At 39.4% G+C, this 21497-nt stretch overlaps 2 protein-coding genes across 10 annotated transcripts in view; both read right to left on the reverse strand.

Moving 5' to 3' along the window:
• The window catches only part of lpin1a (lipin 1a), an 87395-nt gene extending 85147 nt beyond the window's left edge, over positions 1-2248 (reverse strand). For 6 of the 9 annotated variants that reach the window (XM_061244131.1, XM_061244128.1, XM_061244126.1 and 3 more), the window contains exon 1: positions 1952-2133. In XM_061244131.1, coding sequence (XP_061100115.1) covers positions 1952-2020 — 69 coding nt within the window. In that variant the 5' untranslated portion in view covers positions 2021-2133. Of the gene's footprint in view, positions 1-896; positions 1003-1951; positions 2134-2187 lie in introns of those variants that run through there. The other 3 variants (XM_061244123.1, XM_061244121.1, XM_061244122.1) reach the window with 3 other exon arrangements.
• Positions 2249-11015: 8767 nt separating this feature from the next.
• The window catches only part of greb1 (growth regulating estrogen receptor binding 1), a 68902-nt gene continuing 58420 nt past the window's right edge, over positions 11016-21497 (reverse strand). The window contains exons 25-28 of the mRNA XM_061242531.1: positions 21341-21476; positions 16699-16899; positions 12393-12531; positions 11016-11480 (exon numbers count right to left, since the gene is read on the reverse strand). Coding sequence (XP_061098515.1) covers positions 11317-11480; positions 12393-12531; positions 16699-16899; positions 21341-21476 — 640 coding nt within the window. The 3' untranslated portion in view covers positions 11016-11316. The remainder of the gene's footprint in view (positions 11481-12392; positions 12532-16698; positions 16900-21340; positions 21477-21497) is intronic.

Consider the following 21497-nt stretch of genomic DNA (forward strand, 5'->3'; position numbering starts at 1 on the left):
TTTGCTATTTATTGTACGTCGCTCTGGATAAGAGTGACTGCTAAATGACTATAATGTAATGTAAATCCTAGACATTTCACCCTTTTTTAAGGCTGTCATATTTTTCATCCAATTTTACCTGTTAAAAAAAGAAATAAATAAACCCTGAAAAGCATGAGCCTTAAGTATAAACAAGATTCAGTGTGTGGCCATAGATATGAGTAGGGCCAAACAAGTTTAGTAGGCAAGTCTGACGGGATGTCTACATGGAAATCGAAGTTGCCTACTAAAATAACTAACTGTTGAGGTAATTCAGAGAATTCTGAGAAGTAATCACTGCTGGGTTTAGGGGGGCGATAAACCCCAACACAGAGAACTGGATCATTGTAGCCATAAACCATGTACATAAGCACCTCAACGGATTTTCTAGATATGCTTATAAAATGCATAAGCATGTCTCAGTAAGAAATTTTGCTATTTTCAATGAAGGGCCAACCAACAAAAACATATTGTGAGCACTACAACAACCCACTGAGCAGTGTTGGCAACTTTTCCAGGGAAGCTGATGTATCTAAAAGTTGCTAGATTATCGTAAGGCCCTTTTTCAAATAAGTCTCTAAAAAGGTCAGAAAATTAGCTAGTGACTTTGTTGCCAAGACCTATAAAAAATGCTTATGCAGAGGCCTGGCTTCCATGGGTCTCTGTAATTCAAATTTAACAAAAGCTGGCTGCCAAATATTTGGCCAAAGAAACAGCAACATCTGCATGAACTGATGTTTATATTTATACATTCTCAATTATACAACAAGGAAACATTGCTATTATCACTATACTAATATAATTGTTGTGGTATTTTTATCTCTCGGAGTGCTGGGACTCCTTAAACCTTGGTCCCACCCCTGTCAGGATCATCTTACAGGGATTGCACAACTGCGTGACCTCAGCTGTCCATGGCAAGCCAGCTTCATGTGTTTATCTCAGTTCTGTCCTTCTCATTCACGGAGGCTTCCCAGAGCCTGTTGCACCTAACTTATACAGTCATTGTACCCATTTTTGAGTTTGTGTGTCAACAACTAACAGTCTTAGAGGATGAAAAGAATAGTACACATACTGTAATTAATAAATCTTTAGCATTCAACCCTTAAAGAGCAATACACTTTTATTCACTCAGTGAAGAGAAAAAAAAATCTTAGTTCATTCTATTTCTAATATACACTCAGTGAGAACTTTATTAGATATTTATTAGACTTAGACTTATTAAGTCTTCTGCTGTCTATCCACTTAGAGGTTTGACACATTGTGTGTTCACAGGCACTCTTCTGCATACCACTGTTGTAATACGTGTTTATTTGCATTACATTCTATTTGCATTACTTCTTTCAGCTTTGACCAGTCTGGCCCTTCTCCTCTGACCTCTCTCATTAACAACGTGTTTCTGCCTGCACAATTGCTGCTCACTGGATGTTTTTTGTTTTTCACAGCATTCTCTGCAAACTCTAGAGACTGTTGTGTGTGAAAATTGCAGAAGATAAGTTTCTGAGATACTCAAACCACCCTGTCTGGCATCATTCCACGGTCAAAGTCACTTAGATTACATTTCTTCCCCATTCTGACATTTGGTCTGAAAACAGCTGAACCTCTTGATCACATCTGCATGCTTTCATGCATTTGGTTGCTGCCACATGATTGGCTGATTAAATATTTGTATTAACACGCTGACGTACAGGTCTACCTAATAAAGTGGTCACTGAGTGTATATCAATCAAGCACAGGAATACAGATTGCACTGATTTGATTGTTGGTTTACTTATGCCTAGTTTTTGGCAATTTTATAGCCAAATTACTTTATGTAAGTACCTTTCTATAAAAGTGTCTGTGTATTCCAGAACTCTATGCTAAGTTCTCCCCACCTTACCCCACAATACCTCTTTCAACCCCACTAGCCCAGAAAACTAGAAAGCAGTTTCATTACCCAGGACCAAGTTGAATCACCAGGGCTTCCACCATTGTGAAATTCCTCAAAGCGTTCTATTGATATCATTATTCCATTATTGACAATGATCAAGGTGCTCTTGAGCTCCTTTGTGACTACAGCTATTCCTCAGGCAATTCTTCACTGATCCTCTGTAACTGTGGCAATTGACCCTGTGGTTGTCCAAGTAGAGAACTGTATATACTGAGTGAGGAGAATTTTGGTACTAATTTTACCAGAGCTGTTCTGGGAACGGCGTTCCAAGCAGAAACTCGAGAGGGTCTTGAGCTGAAGGCTCCTCTGTCCGGGTTGCTGACTCCTCAGGCATCTGTGTGAGAGAAGCAATCCCACTAAGCTGCATCTACAAGATACACATAGAAACACACATACATACACACCCTCATGTGCATGAATGCGTGCATGTATATATACGGTCGTATGCAAAACTGTGGGCACCCCTGGTCAAAAAGCCCTTTACAATGAATATCTTGGTGAACAGAAGCAAACCTGAACTGTAAATGTTAAACATGAGAAATTTCTGCAAATTTTCAAGCAAGATTGCTTTTATTTTCATTTTGACGCTTTATAAATGATTTTTTTTTTTAAGAAAAGGGCCCTGTGCAAAAGTTTGGGAATCCTTTTGGATTATTCTTTGTTTCTTTTTTAAAAAGATTATTACTAAGGGCCAGATCCAGGTGCTTTACTCGTTATGGCTTCAATAAGTCAGTTGAGTATATTTCCAGGGCTGAACTTTTTATTATAAAGTAACTCCATGACTTTTGAGTATCTAAATGTCTGTCTCGGTTCATCTAAACAGTTGTCCAAGGATGTCAGAATGAAGATGGTTCATTTCCACCAAGAAGAAGGCAATAAAAAACTATCACCGTTTGAAACTGCCTATTCCCACTGTCAGAAACATTACTAGAAAATGGAAGATGAATAGAACATTTGAAGTCAAGGCAAGGTCAGGAAGACTAAGAAAATGTTCAGATCCCAAGCATACCTCAAAAGCAACTGTGAATTATCCAGGAAACCACAGTCCCCAGACTTGAATATTACTGAAAATCTGTGGAGAGATCTCAAACATGCCATGTACGGCATGTTTGAGATGGAGGAATGGGCAGAATTCCAAAAGCAAGAATTGAAAGACTCTTAGGTGGCTACAGGAAGCGTTTACAAGCCGGTATAGTTGCCCGAGAAGGGGTTGCAAAGTACTAACTGACAGGGTACCCAAACTTTTGCACAGGGCCTTTTTCCTTTTTTATTATTTTTAAGCTGTAAACAATTCAAATAAAAAGTAATCTTGCTTTAAAATGTAAAGAAATGTGTCATGTTTAAAATTGTATCATTTAGAGGTCAGTTTCGCTTCTGTTCACTTAAATATTAATTGTCAAAGGCTTTTTGACTAGGGGCGCCCCCATTTTTGCACACCACTGTATGTGAAAACACTGGAATAAACATCCTTTTTTATTTCTAAAGTATTGGGCAACAGAGAATGGATAGAGGCATATTATAGGCTCCTATTTGGACTGCGCTTTAACAACTTATGTTCTCTACAGAGAACACACAGCTTTTGTAGTTTGCATGAGTAGGGACTGAGTGAACACGTAATGTAAATTTAATGCAGCTCACATACCAACAGACAGCTTTTGCAATCATTCACCGTCATCACCTAGGCTACACACTGCTGCATATGGCCACAAAACCATTAACAAACATACCATATAGCCGGTTCTTAAAACATGACTTCAGAGATATTAAACCTATTTTTTCTCTTGCAATGCCCAATCAAAATGCACTTAACCCTGTGGCGTTCAATTTTGAATTACCATTTTTATTTCAATAAAAAACATTTTTTACACATGAAACTATATGACCATGGCTTATTTTATGTGTGGGACGTGTAAAAAAAACACAGTTTCACTGTGTAAAGATCTCACATCCACCCTACACAATTATATCAAATTGAACAAAACACAGATTTAGAATAATGCTGTTGGCACTGTTGAGTCGATAATGTCAACTATAAGACATTACTTGTTAGCTAGCTAACAAACAGTGCCACAGGGTTTTGGATTATTGAATAATGAATACAGTATATTCCATAACTGGAGGTGCCAGTATCTCAACACCAAAAACCAGGGACCGTGTGCTTATAGTTCTCTACATCACTCCAAATTCACGTTTCCCCTCTAGTGTTGATGAGTTTCAAGGTAATGTGAGGTATCAAAGTTATTCGTTTTTTTACAATTTTCAATTGTTACAGTAGGCAGGTAGATGAAATTTTTCCAAGTAGCTAACTTAGTTAATGTGGATAACTTGGCTAGCTAGCTGACAAAACAATCCTGGCTTTCCACAATGCATCATTATGTTAATGATGCAAATCATTAAGGTATGCTTTGAATGATGCAGAAAGCCACAGAAAATGGATGGTTAACACATTTTACCAAGTACATAACATTTAACATTTATCAACGTTAAATGTCAGAAAGCAGAAAGCAGTCAGAATGCTAGCTTGCAAGTGTATTCACCAGGAGACGGGATGGAGTTTACAGACACAGCGTCCGTCCAACACAGGATTATGTCACATACTTCTCCTCTAAAACTTTAACTCCTGAGACGGGTGTGTGGCAGTTGAACCCAAAATGCATGACAAACAAAGGTGTGATAAAGTCCCGTCAGGGCTTTAATAAGGGATTGTCCAATGAGCGTAGTCGTGCTGACGGACGGCAGGCTCGGAGTCAAAGGCGGTGCAAAAGTAGAAAGGTAGGAGGTAAGAGTTCATGGTACAGGCAGGCAGTAGTCAACAAACCAGAAATCAATAACTTTGGTCGGCAAGCAGACTTTGATCGCAACAGGTAAGCAATGGCTTGACAAAAAATGCCCAAAAGTGCACTGACAAACAGGAGGCAACAATTTCACAAAGACATGACATGAACACTGAGCTTATATGCAGTGAGAGAGGAGAGCCAGCCCTGCACGGACCGTCTACGCCCTGCCGTACAGACCCTAAAAACCGGCCCTGAAGGAGACCCCACCTTCCCAGACGGCAACCCCAAAGACCCGGAATCTGGCGGTGGACACGTGAGCTTAATAAAGCGCATGTGAACTTACCCTGTACCTTTGTGCTTTCCACCAGCCCTGACGCGGCCCAAGAGGGAAGGAGGAAGGAGACCCTGGAACATACCCCGGGAAGAACTTGTGCTGAACGGCCCCTTTTATTTCTCCCGTTTTTCCCTACCCTTGCCCTGAGGGGGCGCTATCACCAATACCCCGAAAATAAAAAGATTAATTTTTTTCTGATAATTGCTGACTCCCATGTCTGGTTTTCAGCTGGGCCCGCCCACTGCACCTCAGGATCCACCCCGAAGCACCACAGTATTTATTAGACTTTTTTTTTTTTTTTTAACTTCTACTGCTGTAGCCTATCCATTTAGACTCATGATGTGTTGTGGTGTGTTGTGATGTGTTGAGGGGCGGCCTGTAGCGTAGTGGTTAAGGTAAATGACTGGGACACACAAGGTCGGTGGTTCTAATCCCGGTGTAGCCACAATAAGATCCGCACAGCCGTTGGGCCCTTGAGCAAGGCCCTTAACCCTGCATTGCTCCAGGGGAGGATTGTCTCCTGCTTAGTCTAATCAACTGTACGTTGCTCTGGATAAGAGCGTCTGCCAAATGCCAATAATGTAATGTAATGTAATGTAATGTTGTGTGTTCAGAGATGCTCTTCTGCATACCACTGTTGTAATGTGTGGTCAGCTTTGACCAGTCTGGCCATTCTCCTCTCTCATTAACAAGGCTTTTCTGTCTGCAGAACTGCTGCTCACTGGATTTTTATTTTGTTTTTTTGCACCATTCTGCAAACTCTAGAGCAGAGGTGGGCAACGAGGGCCATACCTGTTTCTGGTTTTCATGGCAACATCTGGCATTAATTACTTAATTGGCTCTAACATTTACACCATATGAGATTTTAGCTACATTTATTCATGAATGCATTAATGGGAGTCAAAGACTGTTCTTGTGACCCTATATGATGTGGTTTTACTGTGATCTACCTTGTGGTGTTGTATACGGCCAATTAGCTCATTTAGCCAGAGTAATTGGTGGAAACAAAAACCTGCATACATACTGGCCCTCCAGGACTGGGATTGCCGTGTGTGAAAATCCCAAGAGACCAGCAGTTTCTGAGATACCCTGTCTGTCAACAACAATCATTTCATGGTCAAATTCACTTTTTGACGGTCAAAGTCAGTTCTTCACATTCTGATGGTTGATGTGATCATTAACTGAAGCTCCTGACCCATATCTACATGATTGTATGCATTACACTGCTGCCACACACTGCTGATAATCACATGAATAAGTAGGTGTTCAAATACTCAATGCAATCTGCTAGGTGTCCTAACTGTCCAAACGATGTACATGCTATATAGGCATAAAACAAGTGATTTCCATCAGAATACATACATACATACATACATTACATACGAAAGGCAGGAATATACCCTGGAAAGGTCGCCAGTCCATCGCAGGGCACACACACCATTCACTCACACACTCATACCTACAGGCAATTTACACTCTCCAATCAGCCTAACCTGCATGTCTTTGGACTGTGGGAGGAACCCGGAGTACCCGGAGGAAACCCACGCAGACACGGGGAGAACATGCAAACTCCCCGCACATTTTTTTATTCGATTTTTTTTTTATTTATTGTTATTCATTGCATTTTATGGAAAGAAGACAGATTTTACAACAGAATTGACATAGCTTTTATTTACCAAAAACAAAAAACAGCATTTCTCTGCAATCGGCTGCTTTTTCTTACAAACATAATATTGGCAAACATAAATAATAAAAAAAGATAATTTGCTTTATGAGTTTAAAATGAGTTTTTTGGGGGTTTTTCTCGACTTACATCCTTCTAGTCTTTAAACAAAGCAAACTTGACTGTTATAAACTTTGTCTCAACAGTTTCAACAGAAAAAGTTTCTTAAAATATGCGGTGTTAAGTCGTGGACATATACAGTGGATAGAAAATGAATACACCCCCTGAACATTTTTTCAGATTTACTTGACATATAGCCTGTAATTAAAGTGCAAATCTACATACAGTACTTAACCTTTTCAAAGTGATAAACCAATTAAAACATTTTTTTAACATTAATTAAAAATGAACAATTGCAATAAATTGGTTTGAAAAGTATCCACCCCCTTTACTGAATCATCCCATAAACTATGTCAGGAAATGACAAATTGCCTTCAAGACCAAACAATAGCTAATTGCCCCACACCTGTGTGAAATGACAGCAATTAACTTGATGACATGAATAAAAACAGCTGTTTACCATGGTCCCTTAGTATGCAAGAGCAGTCTCACTGAAAGGCAGAAGCATGGGCTCCAAAGATCTCGCAAAAGAAGTCTGTGACAAAGTTGTGGAAAGGTACACATCAGGTGAGGGATATAAGAAGATTTCTAAGGCTTTGAAGATACCTTGGAGCACTGTTAAGACCATAATTAAGAAATGGAAAGTGCATGGCACCACTCACAGTCTGCCAAAATCAAGGCGTCTGTCTAAACTGGATGACCGGGAGAGAAGACAACTGGTCAGAGAGGCTACCAAGAATCCAATGGCAACATTGAAAGAGCTCCAGGATTTTATGGCCAACAGAGGGAAACTTGTGCATCATACAACTATATCAAAGATATTGCACACATCTGGCCTGTATGGAAGGGTGGCAAGAAAAAAGTCATTTCTCAAAAAGGTCCACCAGGAGGCCCGCTTGAAATTTGCAAAAGAACACCTTGGGGAACCTGCAACAAACTGGCAGAACGTTTTGTGGTCTGATGAAACCAAAATAGAACTTTTTGGCATGAATGCCAAACGCTATGTTTGGCGAAAACCCAACACCGCTCATCACCAAAAAAAACACCATCCCAACTGTGAAGTGGCTGAGTGGCTTGTAAAGAACAAGGTGGATGTGCTGGAATGGCCAAGCCAAAGCCCTGACCTAAATCCAATTGAAAACTTGTGGAATGACTTGAAGGTTGCTGTCCATCAGCGCAAACCAACAAACCTCTCCCAGCTTGAACAGTTCTGCAAAGAGGAGTGGGGGAAGATCTCCAAGTCCAGGTGCGCCAACCTTGTGCAGAGCTACCCAAAAAGACCGGTAGCTGTAATTGCTGCCAAAGGTGCTTCCACCAAGTATTGACTCAGGGGGGTGTATACTTAAAAAATTCGGAAATTTTAGTTTTGTCCATTAAATGCACAATTTCAAATTAAAATAATTTCACTGCATTCATATGGTATGTTGTGTTCTTTGGGTCAGGGAAAAACAAGTCCCATTTTAATCCATTCAATTTACATTCCGTGACACAACAAGACATAAAAATATTGAAGGGGGTGTATTCATTTTCTATCCACTGTATGTAAAAAAAGTAACAAACAAAACAATGTCCACTAAAGGGGATTGAGGAAATGACTTAACAGGAGTGGGAATCGTAGCATTTTTAAATGGCCTGTAGACAGGAAAGGGAAATTAATAAATGATTGATGCCTAGCTACAGTCCGTGATTTAAAGGTTTAGCCTACTTCCAGTGACAGTGTGGTGGGGAAGCTGTTGTAAACGAGAGACTACTACTGTTCCTTGTGAAATTGTTCACGCACATATACACATTGTTTTATATAGACACTATCAATTTTTAATTAAGACTAACCAGATAAAGATTTCCCTGCATAATAGAGTGCAAACCAGCAGTAATTAGTTGTGCTTCAGGTGCAGTTCGGAACATTGTAAAATTTTCTTCCAATTCCAAAATCTGAATGAAATGCAGTTGAATTTGTTAGCTAATAGACTAACATTAACGTTGAGCTAGCTAGCTCGTCTTTCTCTTGACATCGAATGGTCTTTGAATTTCAAAATGCGAGTAACAACAATGAATAACAATAATACAAAATCTAGGCTCAATGATTTACAACAATATATACAACACAGACAACGCCTCAACCTTTAAAATTCAAACAATTACTATAATAATCACTATTACTCACTATCTCTCTCAGTCTCAATTCTCATTACAATACACGCAAGCCCTTTACGACCCAAACAAAAAAATGGCGGCACAAGTGCCGACTGAGTTCAACTGTGATGTTGTGATTGGTTAGACAATCATCATGTCAAAAATGACCATAAGAGTGTGCATGATTAGAAGATATTAGTGAAGCATGCTTCAAAGGTGGGCTTAAAAATGTGTCATAAATCCACAAATATCCAATCAATGCCTTTTATGCCTTATATAAAGTCTCTCCTTAGACTGTGGGTCTCATTGAAATATACAGGCTTTGTGAAGCAAAAATTTGCTTCTCAAGTGGGGGCGCTCTTTTGCTGTAACAGACATGATTTTGAACATAGGGATTTTTTTTTTGCTCCACAAAGGGAACAGTCATTGTTATGATAATTTAACATGAAATAAATGTGTTATATGTGATATGCATGTTCTTTTTTTTTTGGTGAAGCACCGCTTCACCTGTTGCCTTAAAGCAGGGGTCTCCAATCTTATCCAGAAAGGGCCGGTGTGTGTGCAGGTTGTTGTTTTAGCACAGGACTAAGACAGCTGATTCTACTCATCTAGGTCTTGATTAAAGACCACGATTAGTTCATTAGTATAATCAGGTGTGTTACTGCTGGGTTAAAACAAAAACCTGCACCCACGCCGGCCCTTTTAGGATAAGATTGGAGACCCCTGCCTTAAAGGAACCTCCTCTGCCCACAATGTTCCAAACACCTATTCACAAAGCACCTGAAGCACAGCTACTACAGTTTTCCACTCTGTTATGCAGGCAAATCTCTATTCAATCTATATCTGGTTAATCTTAATATTAATTAAATACTGATACAGTCTGTATAAAATGATGTGTGTACGTGAGTGAACAATTTTAAAAGGAACACTTTTGGCTGAGCTGAATAAGCCTGTCTCTTTTGAGTGTACATTCCAGTCTATAACAAAGTTCTCAGCAGCAGGAGATTGGACACATTTCATGCCAATCAAGTCTGTCAGGCAGAAGCCATAGACAAGAGGGATGAAAACATGAAGAATTATCATTTTAATTGACTGATTGACTAGCATGCCTGCAGGGCTTAACTACGATCTGTGACCATGATGTCAATGTAGACGTAAATGTTTAAATGAAAATTTCTATGCAAATCTTTAATTTAGGCTATTACCTGACTTACAATGTTGACACTTTTTAAGATGCCCCAAAATGAAGTCCAAAATAAATGCAATTACATTTTTGTCAGTAGGCTGCTTTTTTTTTTTTCATAAATATGATCTGACCCCTAGCAGCCATAAGCAATATCGGTTAAACAGTTAACTGTTTAAAAAATGGTAAACGTATACAGACTATCACATCTATGGGGTGGCCAGAGGGGTGGCCATGCTTCATGCTAGCTCTGCCCCTGGCTGGAGTAAAGAGTAGAAAAGAATAGAAATTGTACCACTGTCCATATACTTACGGACTGCACTGTATGTGTCCTTACAACGTAACACTTGCCACATGCTGATTGGACCTGCTAGCGGTTATATTGTTTTATTTGATTTTATTTCATTTGATTCAATGATTTGATTTGAATGTTCCTTGTTCACACAGTGCCAGTGGCTCATTAATGTGTTCACAAATTCATCACAAACAAAACAAGCCAGCAGCTTGGCTCATAACATAGCTCAAACATATTTTATATATACATATATTTTACATAAAACAGAACATCATTCTTAAATTGTTTTAGAAAATAGCCTTTGCTTGCATTCCTGTAATTAGCAAGGCTGTAAATATAAAAAGAATGAACAAAAACATAACCTGACAGTATATCTCACACAATTATGCCTTTTAACATGACACAAACGAATATCTCTTTTCAACTTGGATTTATACAGCTTTTGGTTTTCTGCTTTTCTTTGGCGTTGGTAATTCCACAAAACATTTTTTATAATAATCACTGTTAATTGGAACACACAGTTCCATAGTTTTAGAATACCTATTAATCATACATATTTCTCCACATTTGCTCCACATAAGTGAAAAGTAAAAACACATTCTACACACTCACTAAATCTTACCTTCTTAAAAGGGAAAGCTGTGACTGCCCATTGTTAAAAGCTAAAGCATAGAAATGCATCGGATGCATCTTATGAATATTCATGAAGGAGCTTGACCAAGTACAAAATGCTCTGTTTATCATTTGCTTTGTCACTCTTTTAAAATGTGTGGAACACATTTTGAAGCTATGTGCAAATGCAAGACAAGCACTGAAAAAAGGAATTATTATTAATTTACGGTTATTCCCATCCACCCCCAACTCGTTCAAATGTGTTTTCCTGTGAGGAAGAAGAGAGGGTGGTCCTCCTTGGCATTGGCAGTCTGGAACTCATCTCGGAGGCGGAGTCTCCACTCATCCTCCAGCTCCAGCCGCACCACAGTCTGACGCAGCGTACTGCGGTCTGGGCAGATCACGCACAGTGTGGCACCTATGCCAGGGAAAGAACCCAGTTAACCAACCTGCACATTTTACTCCCTGACCATGGTCCTGAAGAGCCACAGGTTTTTGTTTCCACCTTAGACACAGCAAGCAGTTGAGACCAAAGAAACCAGATGGGGCAAATTAACTGCAATCAACTACTTTAATTCATCAAATGATGAAGTGCTGACTAAGAACAAAAACAATACAACCTATTGTGCCTTATGACTATCTTAATCAGCTCACATATGTTTATATCTAGTACTTTTCTTGGACATCTTTTAGTTTTAGTTCAGATCCAAGGACGAGCTTTGCAATTGGGTGACTTGCTACTCCGAATGCTTATTATGGGAGGCTATTTGTCAGTAGAATTTTGGCAACATGACAAGATGTATGTTGGAACATTTACGTATATTCAAATCTGATCACATGTGGAATCTGACCTGACCACCTCCAGATGTGATTCAGTTTGGATCTGGATATATGCCATAGTACAAGCCATGTACAATTGAGGCCTTATACTTTAGCTACATTGCAAAAAATGATTTCACATCAATCAGATTTTTTTGACATATGAACTAATTGGAGAAATTTGCATATCATGTCAGAATGCAATATAAGAGTCTAAACAAACCAATCAAGTAAAGGACACCAGGTCAAAAAATTGGATTTACATTACATACATTAATGGCATTTGGCAGACGCTCTTATCCAGAGCAACGTACAAAAAAGTGCATACCCATAACCAGGGATAAGTGCGCTGAAAGACCCAAGAGGGAAGTACAATTTCAACTGCTACCTGTACAAAACTAAATAGTATTTTAATTCTTTGTAAATGTAGGCAAAATCAGGAACGCACATCTTCACAGCTTAAAACAAAGTAGATCAAAAATCCTACTTGGCTAGCTGGAAAGCGGCTCACCTTTGAGGAAGTGAAACTTCTTAAGGAAACTGGCAGTGACAAAGGAGTCACAGAAGTAAAGCAGGAGTCCACTGAAGAGCACTTCGGTGGTGCTGATGTTGATGGAATGGGGACGAGAGCTGACATAGCAGACCATCACCTAAAACACATCCATGCTCCATCACCACACTGTCTATGCCAGGACTCCACAAGAAGCAATATATGTGTATATAAAACAATGGTCATGAGAAAAATAGCATTTCAACAATAAAATGGGTACACAGAACCAGTGAGCTTTCATAGAAAATCCTTAATATCCTCCTATCTTTAATGTAGCTGGACTTATTTAGAAAATCTAATTGCAAACCATATTCATTTAATTATTAACTTTTTTTGGCAGTAAGCCTAGTATTCCCTTCTATTCTGATATGCAAAGTTTGCTGGATAACATGCCATTGCTGTCAAGTGTGGTGGCTGCTGTTACAGTCTGTGGCTGTGAAATTAAGGTCAGTTATCTGCTAGGTAGTGACAATGAGACAAAGATGGGAGTTAAAATGCCCGATAAACACAAAAGTGGATTACAGAAAAGAGAAAACATGAATGGATGGCTTAAAAAAGCAGACTAATGACAAAACGTTTGACAACTAAAAGAGACCATGTTATACATGGTATTGTACATTGTATGTTGATGAGAAGACATGTTGTCAGACCGTCATTAGCTAACTAGTGTACAGTTTTTGGCTGTAGCAATATTTTAAGATGGCTAGCAAGGCCCTGGCTCTGTGATTGATTCTGGAAATTAATAGCATTAATTAATGTTACTATGACCCATGCCAAACCATGCCCCTTTTCAGACCCATTCACTTTTTGCACACCTTATTGTGTTGTAAATTAAATTTTAAATGGATGAAATTTTCATTTTTGCCTATCATGACCATAATGGCAAAGTGAAAACAGATATTTTTACAAATCAAAAACTCTCATTTACATAAGTATTCAGATGCTATATTCAGTACTTTGTAGAAGCCCCTTTGGCAGCAATTACAGCTTTGAGTTTGTTTCAAGTCTCTACAAGCTTTGCACACCTGGATTCCGGCAGTGTATTCCATTCTTCCTGGCAGATCCTCTCAAGCTGAAAGGTGAACCGTTGCCCCAGTCTGAGGTCACGGTCTGGAGCAGGTTTTCTTCAATATTATATTGCTGCATTCATCTCTATATTGGTGCATTCATCAGTCATGGTCTCGGCTCGACTCTTAAAGAATTTCCAGGCACTACCTTTTTTGCGCCACTTGTCGCATTTCTGCCTATTTCATAATTGATTTCACTTTGGCAATGAATGCTGATTAGGTAATCAATTTCCTCGTACTGACGACTGATTCCAATTGTCTGCCGTGTGTGGTTGGATTGCCGATGAAGGTCAGCTGCGTGTCTTTTCTATTTAAGCCCCGTTTCTCATTGAATTATTTATTATTTATTATTTATTTTTTAATTTGTGCAGTATGTGAGGTGTGACAATTCTAATTTACCTGTCCCGATGCAGTCTAAACATGTAGCAATTCTCCGTCACCTTAGGGCAGGGGTGTCAAACTGAATCCCTAAGGGGCCGCAGTATCTGCTGGTTTTTGAGGTTTCCTTTCAATCAGCTGTCAATTAAGGTCCCCTGAACAAGGTGTCGATTCTTTAGCCAATCAATGACTTAAACAGGTTCTGAGAACAACCTGAAAACCAGCAGACATTGCGGCCCTCCAGGACTGGAGTTTGACACCTGTGCCTTAGGCTCTGTCATGCCTCCTACTGTCCAGGCCAAGTGTTAGAGTTTTGAGTTTATTGCATTCTTTTCCACATGCTCGTTCTCATTGGCTGTTCATCCACATAGTCGGCCTTGTTTAAAAGCTACATTTAGGAAGGAAGGAGCTTTTGGTTGAGTTAAAGTGGACCAAGGAGTACTGAGACGCTCTGGTAATTAAGACTCAGACTCCCTACAGATTTAAATCACGCGTAAGGGATCAATCGGTATTCCTTCTATCATAATGTATGTGGAAATTCGTCTTGCCGTTGTGCGCCCGTAGTGCGTGGTTTCCCAGTTTGGCAGCCGCCTGATATTACTTTAGTATAGCGAGGTGGTTCTTTTTGTCACTTTGTGCTCGTCGTTGTCTTTGTCTGTCATTGAATATGCAGCATAAGTCTCAATTTGCCACTCTCGGAGGTAACAGAGAGACCCCTGCCACCCCCGATAATCTGGGGATCTACGTCGGATATCCCCTTGGCTGATTGTGTAGTTGGGTTACTTTCACATAAGCCTTTTGGCCAAGGTACGTATGCTTTTCTTTCCCTTCTTAGTTCATGTTTGTTTCTACGTATCACATTAAGGATATATACGCGAGTGTGGAGTTACCGTTCCTGCCAGTAAGATGGTGTGAAGCTTTGATAGCTCGGAGTTCTATAAAGGAGATCTTCATGGCTGTTTGTGTATTGATGAATAAAGTATATTTCTTACTCTTAAGTCTCCTGTGCAGTCAGTGAGCCTAGGTGAGCGTGTGGTGAATATCTGTGATTGCTGACTTTCCTCAAAGTCAAGTAGTGTACATGGTCGTTGGAGGATTGCTTCACGATATTCTTGGGGGTCCGGAACTCATTTTCTCAGAGCTACGCGAGTTATCACTTCTTGGGATTGGCCAATCCGTTTTGGAGATATGGCTTATTAAAGTACGTGTCTGACAGAAGTGGTTTGATGAAATCAGCCTTCAAAGTTTTTTGAGCGGTTGTCACAGTTTGACAACCAGAAGTGACCTCGGTGTAAAAACTGGACCATCAGCCACTGCTTTGGAGGGTCTGGAGAGTTTGGGGGCAAGACATAGGTCTGGGGGTGTCAACGAGCTCCATAATGTATTTATGATCTTTTGGTGGGAGGCAGAATTTGTGGGCATGCTGCGGGTTATTTGTATAAGCATAACGTAAACTCACCTTGTTCAGAACAGAACACTGGGAAGCAACCACTTCCACCAGAAGTTGATATCTGTACAATGCTAGTTTTTCTCCTGAGGAATGTGGTTTATGATTATGGTTGCTTATTGACTATCCAAGACACTAAAACACTCTGTTTGATTTAGTGTTGTTAGCAGTCCTGTGAAAGCATCCTGTCATTTTAAAATAAAAGACGCATTCTACCTAGATAGCCTATTAATTCACACGTTTCCTTCCTTACGTTTTCATAAAAACTTGTTATGAGTCACATATAGACAAGTTGTTTACTTATTTGTTTTCTCTATGTAGGTAAGTGTCTGGGATAGCCAAAAACTGTTCGGAACAGGGCGGTGAGTCTACGTTAGCCTATGTTTATTGAAATAAATCATTATTGTTTTTAGCATTATTGATGTGTAGCAAATTGTTTTATTAGGAGCATCTTTGTCTGCATTTCTTCAGTGAGTCAAGTTTTTTTTGTATCCACTGATGTGGGAGTAGTCTGGCAGTTTCCCCACTAATGGGTAAGTAGGTTACAGCTGTTACTATTCTTATAACATTAGTAGGACTGCAGTATAGCATTATTACTATATTTACAATAAATGTCAGCACTCATATCGAGGGCAACTTCTAGGGCTAGTGTGACGTACCGGTAGAATTCGAGAATAGGCACTGCAGGTGGAAAAAAACTCCACTGAAAATAGGGGTAATTAAAAAAAAAAAATTCTACATAACAGAGTGTGAGTAATATTGCAGACAGCACTTTGTGACAGGATGCCCAAATTAATAGTTCAACAGCATAATAACAGGCTTGCTGTCAGCTTGAATAGTATCTGATCTCCAGCAACAAACTATTATTTATTGCGTTAGCTGGCTTAATGATTTGGGTAATGTAAACTCACCCTGTTCCGAATGCCAAGTTAGCTCACAATGTTCCAAACACTGCAACTATCATGACAAATACAAAAATACTTCCATATCACCTTTTTTTTTTTTTTTTACTTCTGGTGGAAGCGGCTGCTGTTTGGAACACGGTGAGTTTACGTTAGCCCAATCTGGAAGGAATGTTTTGACAGATCACGATCAATTAACATATGCGTCATTTTCGCCACCACTTCATTTGCAATGCTACAGCTGATGCACAAGCAAAGAAGAATGTGGAGGACCAACAGGAAATGTGACCGGCCATGGTAGATTTTATTATTATTATTATTTTTTGATTTTTTCATTGTGATGCGTAATGGATTTATATCTGAATTCTGAATGAGTATTTTAAGATTACAAATCAGATTTTTTGACCAAAATCAAAACGGACACATTTTTTTGTAAAGCTGAGAAATGTTTGAGAAGCCCTGGAGTAGAGTACCTGTGAGCCCAGGTTGAGGTAACCGTCCACAGAGAGCACAGGGTGGCTGGAATTTCGGGCAGCGAGAGGAAACAGGCTTTGGCTGCTGTGCTGCAGATACCTCTCCAATAGCAGCTGGGCAGGTGCAGCCAGGAATGGGTGTTTGCTATCAGGGGCGCAGACATACTGGGAGGCAGGGACCGTGGTTGGCACATCTGTCACCTGAAATTACAGAAGACTCCATAATTACTACATTGATTACTTATAACAGGGATACTCAAACCTGGCTATTATGGGTGGTAGATTTGCTGGTCTTCATTCCTCTCATCTAAAAACAGGATTTAGTCCTGGGACACCGGGTCAATGGAATTTTTTTTTTTTTTTGCCATTCAGTGACATTTGGCTATAAAATCAGCATTGGATTCAATTGGCAAAAACAGTGTTCTCCCCCTCTTTACCTTAGCTGGTGTTTGGTGAGCGTTCTGGCACATGAGTATCCCCCTCATCACTGTAAGTCCTTTGAGTGTCCGGAAAAGTGCTATATACAGTGGCATCAGAAAGTATTCAGACCCTTTCAATTTTTGTACACATTTTACATAGATAAAATTGCCATTTTTGCCCATTAATCTATACTCAATAAGCCATAATGACAGTGAAAACATTTTTAGACACGTTTTAGACATTTTTGCAAATTTATAAAAAATACGCTTAATTCAGTACTTTGTAGAAGCCCCTTTGGCAGCAATTACAGCTTTGAGTCTTCTTGGGTAAGTCTCGACAAGCTTTGCACAACTGGATTTTTGGCAGTTTACCCCATTCCTGACAGATCCTCTCAAGCTGTCAAATTGGATGGGAAGCATCTGTGAACTGCCATCTTTAGGTCTCTCCACAGATGTTCTATGGGGTTTAAGTCTGGGCTTGGCTGGGCCACTCTAGGACAGTCAGAGACTTGTCCCAAGGCCACTCCAGTGTTGTCTTGGCTGTATGCTTGGAGTCATTGTCCTGCTTAAAGGTCAGACCAGGGCATGTGCCCTATTCTGTGGTTGTGTGCCCTCTGTAGCATATTTTCTTCAAGAACCTCTGTATTTGGCTGTGTTCATTCTTCATTCTTCACTTTCAAAGCTCTGTTAGAGTGACCATTGGATTCTTGGTCACCTCCCTGACCAAGGTCCTTTTTGCTTGGTTACTGAGTCTGGCCAGATGGCCAACTCTAGAAAGAGTTCAGGTGGTTCCAAACTTCTTCCATTCACAATTAGCCACTATGCTCCTGGGAACATTCAAAGCTTCCAAAATGGTATAATAGCCTTCCCCTGGTCTATGCCTCATCATAATTATATTGCAGAGGTCTTCAGAGAGTTCCTTGGACTTCATGGCTTGCTTTTTGTCCTGACTTGCCATGAGAATTCTGGGACCTTATATACACAGGTGTGCGCCGTTCTAATCGGTTCACTTTGCCACAGGAGACTACAATCAAGTTCTAGACACATCTCAAGGATTAATAAAGCAAACGGGATGCACCTGACCACAATTTGGAGCGCCACAGCAAAGGGTCTGTAAGTAAAGATTACAGTTTTTTATTTCTAATAAATTAGCAAAAAAAATCTAAAAACATGTTTTCACTTTTTCATTATGGGTTAATGTATTAATGTATCCTGCATTAAAGTGTATATTGTACAGTATAGAGTGTATACTGCTATGGCCTTATTCATATAGGCTTACTGCATGTCATTCTGGATAATAGCTAGAAGCAGATATATAGCCTACATTACAAGTACGTATGTGGGCCTATACATAATTATTGATATTTGTCCAAAAGTAATTGACCAATTAATGTGCATTCACAGTCACTCAACGATAGTGTCACCCACAAATAATTTTGGTTGCCACCGCAGGAATAAATATTATTATGTAATAATGCAAGAATATAAATAATAATATGCTGGCATGTTAATGCTATGCAAATAATTGGGTATTAATGAGTCTTCCTCTACAAAAAAATTAATATAAACTACAGGGCTGTAGCATGTTGTCAAAGATCTGTGCTGATACCTTGATGGAGAGTGGGCTGATCAATTTCATTTCCTGTCTTTTGAGGCTTTCAGCAAATGCAAACATTTCACAAATGCAAACATTTTTGTAATTAATTACTTTTTACACCAAGAGGTTCAATTAATACTTGATTGAAATAAAACCTTTGGCTGAGAACTTAGTGAAATAATTTTTATGGTTGAAATGATTCTCACTCTTAACCAAAGGTTTTGTTTTCATAGCTAGATATATGAATTTAGTGAAAAATGCAACCTCTCATATTACCTGCCTAGCTAACGATAGCAAGCTCATATGAGCAGAGATCTTATACTCCAGCCTTAAAGGCACAATAGGTCATTTCAGACTTCTAACGGTCAAGAGAGGAATAGCAGCAACAAACACCTTCAAACCACAACGCTGTTTTTCCCTCCCCCTTCTCTATAAACAAGCTGATGTTGAAATACCATTGGCTGTGGCAATTACAACCAATTTTCAACCAATGAGCTTGAATTAGCTTGCCAATAAATGTAGGAATTAGGTCCAGAAGTAAAACTTGTACATATTCAGGTCAACAACAATGTATTAATATAGCAAAAATAGTCTTTAACTATAGTATGAAACATACCAGGTAAAACAAGGCAGTTCAATCACACAATCATGTCATATAAGAATCAGCTTTTATGCCCCAAACCTGCCCCAAAACATTATTTTGTATGCATGTGATGTGAGGAAGGAAACCAAATGGGCATTGGGTGATGTGGTCATTATCACCAAAGCAAGTAGTAAACTCCCTTTCACATCCAGCTAAGACCCTGGCGTCCTCTCTGGTGGTGCTGGGCGTTTGTTTTTAACCCCCCCCCTTGATAATTCAGTATGGCTGAGGTGTTAGGTGACCAGCCAAGAACAATGTTTTGGTACAAACAGTGTCGGGCCATCAACTGTATATTTTGAAACCCAAATTTAAGGATTATAAACACAGGCAGAGGGTGAGTCAACATGTCAGTGAGCTTTTTTCAATGATAGGAAGGGATTTACAATGGTCTTACAATGTTTTATCACAAAAAGCTTACCTACTGTACCTTTAATTTGTTACTTTGTAAAATATCGGACCCAAATCAAATTCTCAGGCCGTCATGGCCAGGTAGCTAACATTATCAAACATAACTGAACTAATTAGCTATTAATGGCAGCCTAACGTTACTGAATACTGACCGGCCACTGGGTTACTGGCAGTTAGCTACCAAGACAACCCTTTCTTTCACTAACCCACCCGCAGCTGTACAGCCAATCCTTACGTTTCCCCAGGCACTCCTCTTACTCCTTCAGTTGGCCACATGCTTTTCAGATACAGTATACAGTCATACCAAGAAACATCCCAAACTATTTTTAAAATAGCAAATACAGGTAGATAAGCAAGGTATTGGGCAGAAGTGAACAGACACATGTTGCCATCGCATCATAATAATGAGCATGATTGTTTTATAATATTCTAAAGGAGTAACACGGTGGTTGGTCACACCTTCTAGGTTTTTATATGCAATTTGCACAAGTGGACATTGAAGAAACACGATGAAAGTATTAAAATAATGTTCTCATATACCGGTTGAGAATGTTCTCCTCGTAGTGCGTCACACGAGGATAACTATTCCCTATATCTCGTGACCCATAGTTTACACTGCTTGCCTCTATTCGGGCCTCTATTCGGGCAGCGAATAGCCACTATTTCTGATTATATTAATTTAGCTAGCTAGCTAATGTTAGCTAGTTTGCTTTCATAAGGTGACATTATCGATAATGTTAGCTAGCTAGTTTGCTTTAATCTTAACTTGGCGAAAAATGATCATTTAATAAGTCAGCGTCCTTAGCTTAGCTATCGATAGTTGATATACTAAGTTAGCTAGCTTGTGAAAATTCAGTCTCCCAAGATGAACGTGTATCATGGAGGTAGCTATGGTAACAAACATCAATGGAAAAGTGGAAAGTGGGAGCTCAGTCTGTCAATCATAGCGTATTGACAGTTCTCATTACCCTGCCGAGACAGTCTGGGTGAACATATATAGTGGGAAATTTAGGCTTAGAAAAATATGTTTTAAAACACATTTAAATTACTGAATAAAAAGAAAGATTATGCACAAAGATTATTAACCTAAAGATGACTGGCAAGTGTCACATTCAACCACCATGTTCCTCCTTTTAAGTTGACAATCCTACAGAGTATGCTATTAATGTTACAACCTGCTATAATGGTCAGCCACTTCTTTGGTTTGTTTAATTGTCTGTTCGCAACAATCAAAATTGATGCATGAAGTGTGCTCATTACATTTGAAAAGGAAGCCAAACTGATATTTCAAAATGCCCACCCTGTCAATGCATTCTCAAACCACCCATGCTACACATTTCAGGGTAAAGAAGGGTTAATAAATCAGTATAATCAAAAGAAAACTATTCATTTTATCTTCTGTTTGCATATATGCAATATTTGTATTAAATTTTTAATGTATATGAATGGTGACTAAAAACTCAAAAGTGTATGGTTCTGAATATTCCTATATGCTCTTCAGCTAGCTCTAAGGTGCCACACAGAATGAAAGATGATGTGAATGGACAGGATGTGGTGCTTGTAACTGGTACCAACCTTGGTTTTGATTACGAAAGAGCAATGCCCTCCAGTGATGATCTGCTTCTTCATAACGCTGAACCTGTTGAAGCGGCAGATAAGCAGCCCAGCGCTGTGCACACGGAGGTTGAAGTCCACGTCATCACACGTGAACCTAAGATAAAGAGGAAATGAG

The sequence above is a fragment of the Conger conger genome, chromosome 5 (assembly GCF_963514075.1).
Source record: "Conger conger chromosome 5, fConCon1.1, whole genome shotgun sequence".
Classification (NCBI taxonomy): Eukaryota; Metazoa; Chordata; class Actinopteri; order Anguilliformes; family Congridae; genus Conger; species Conger conger.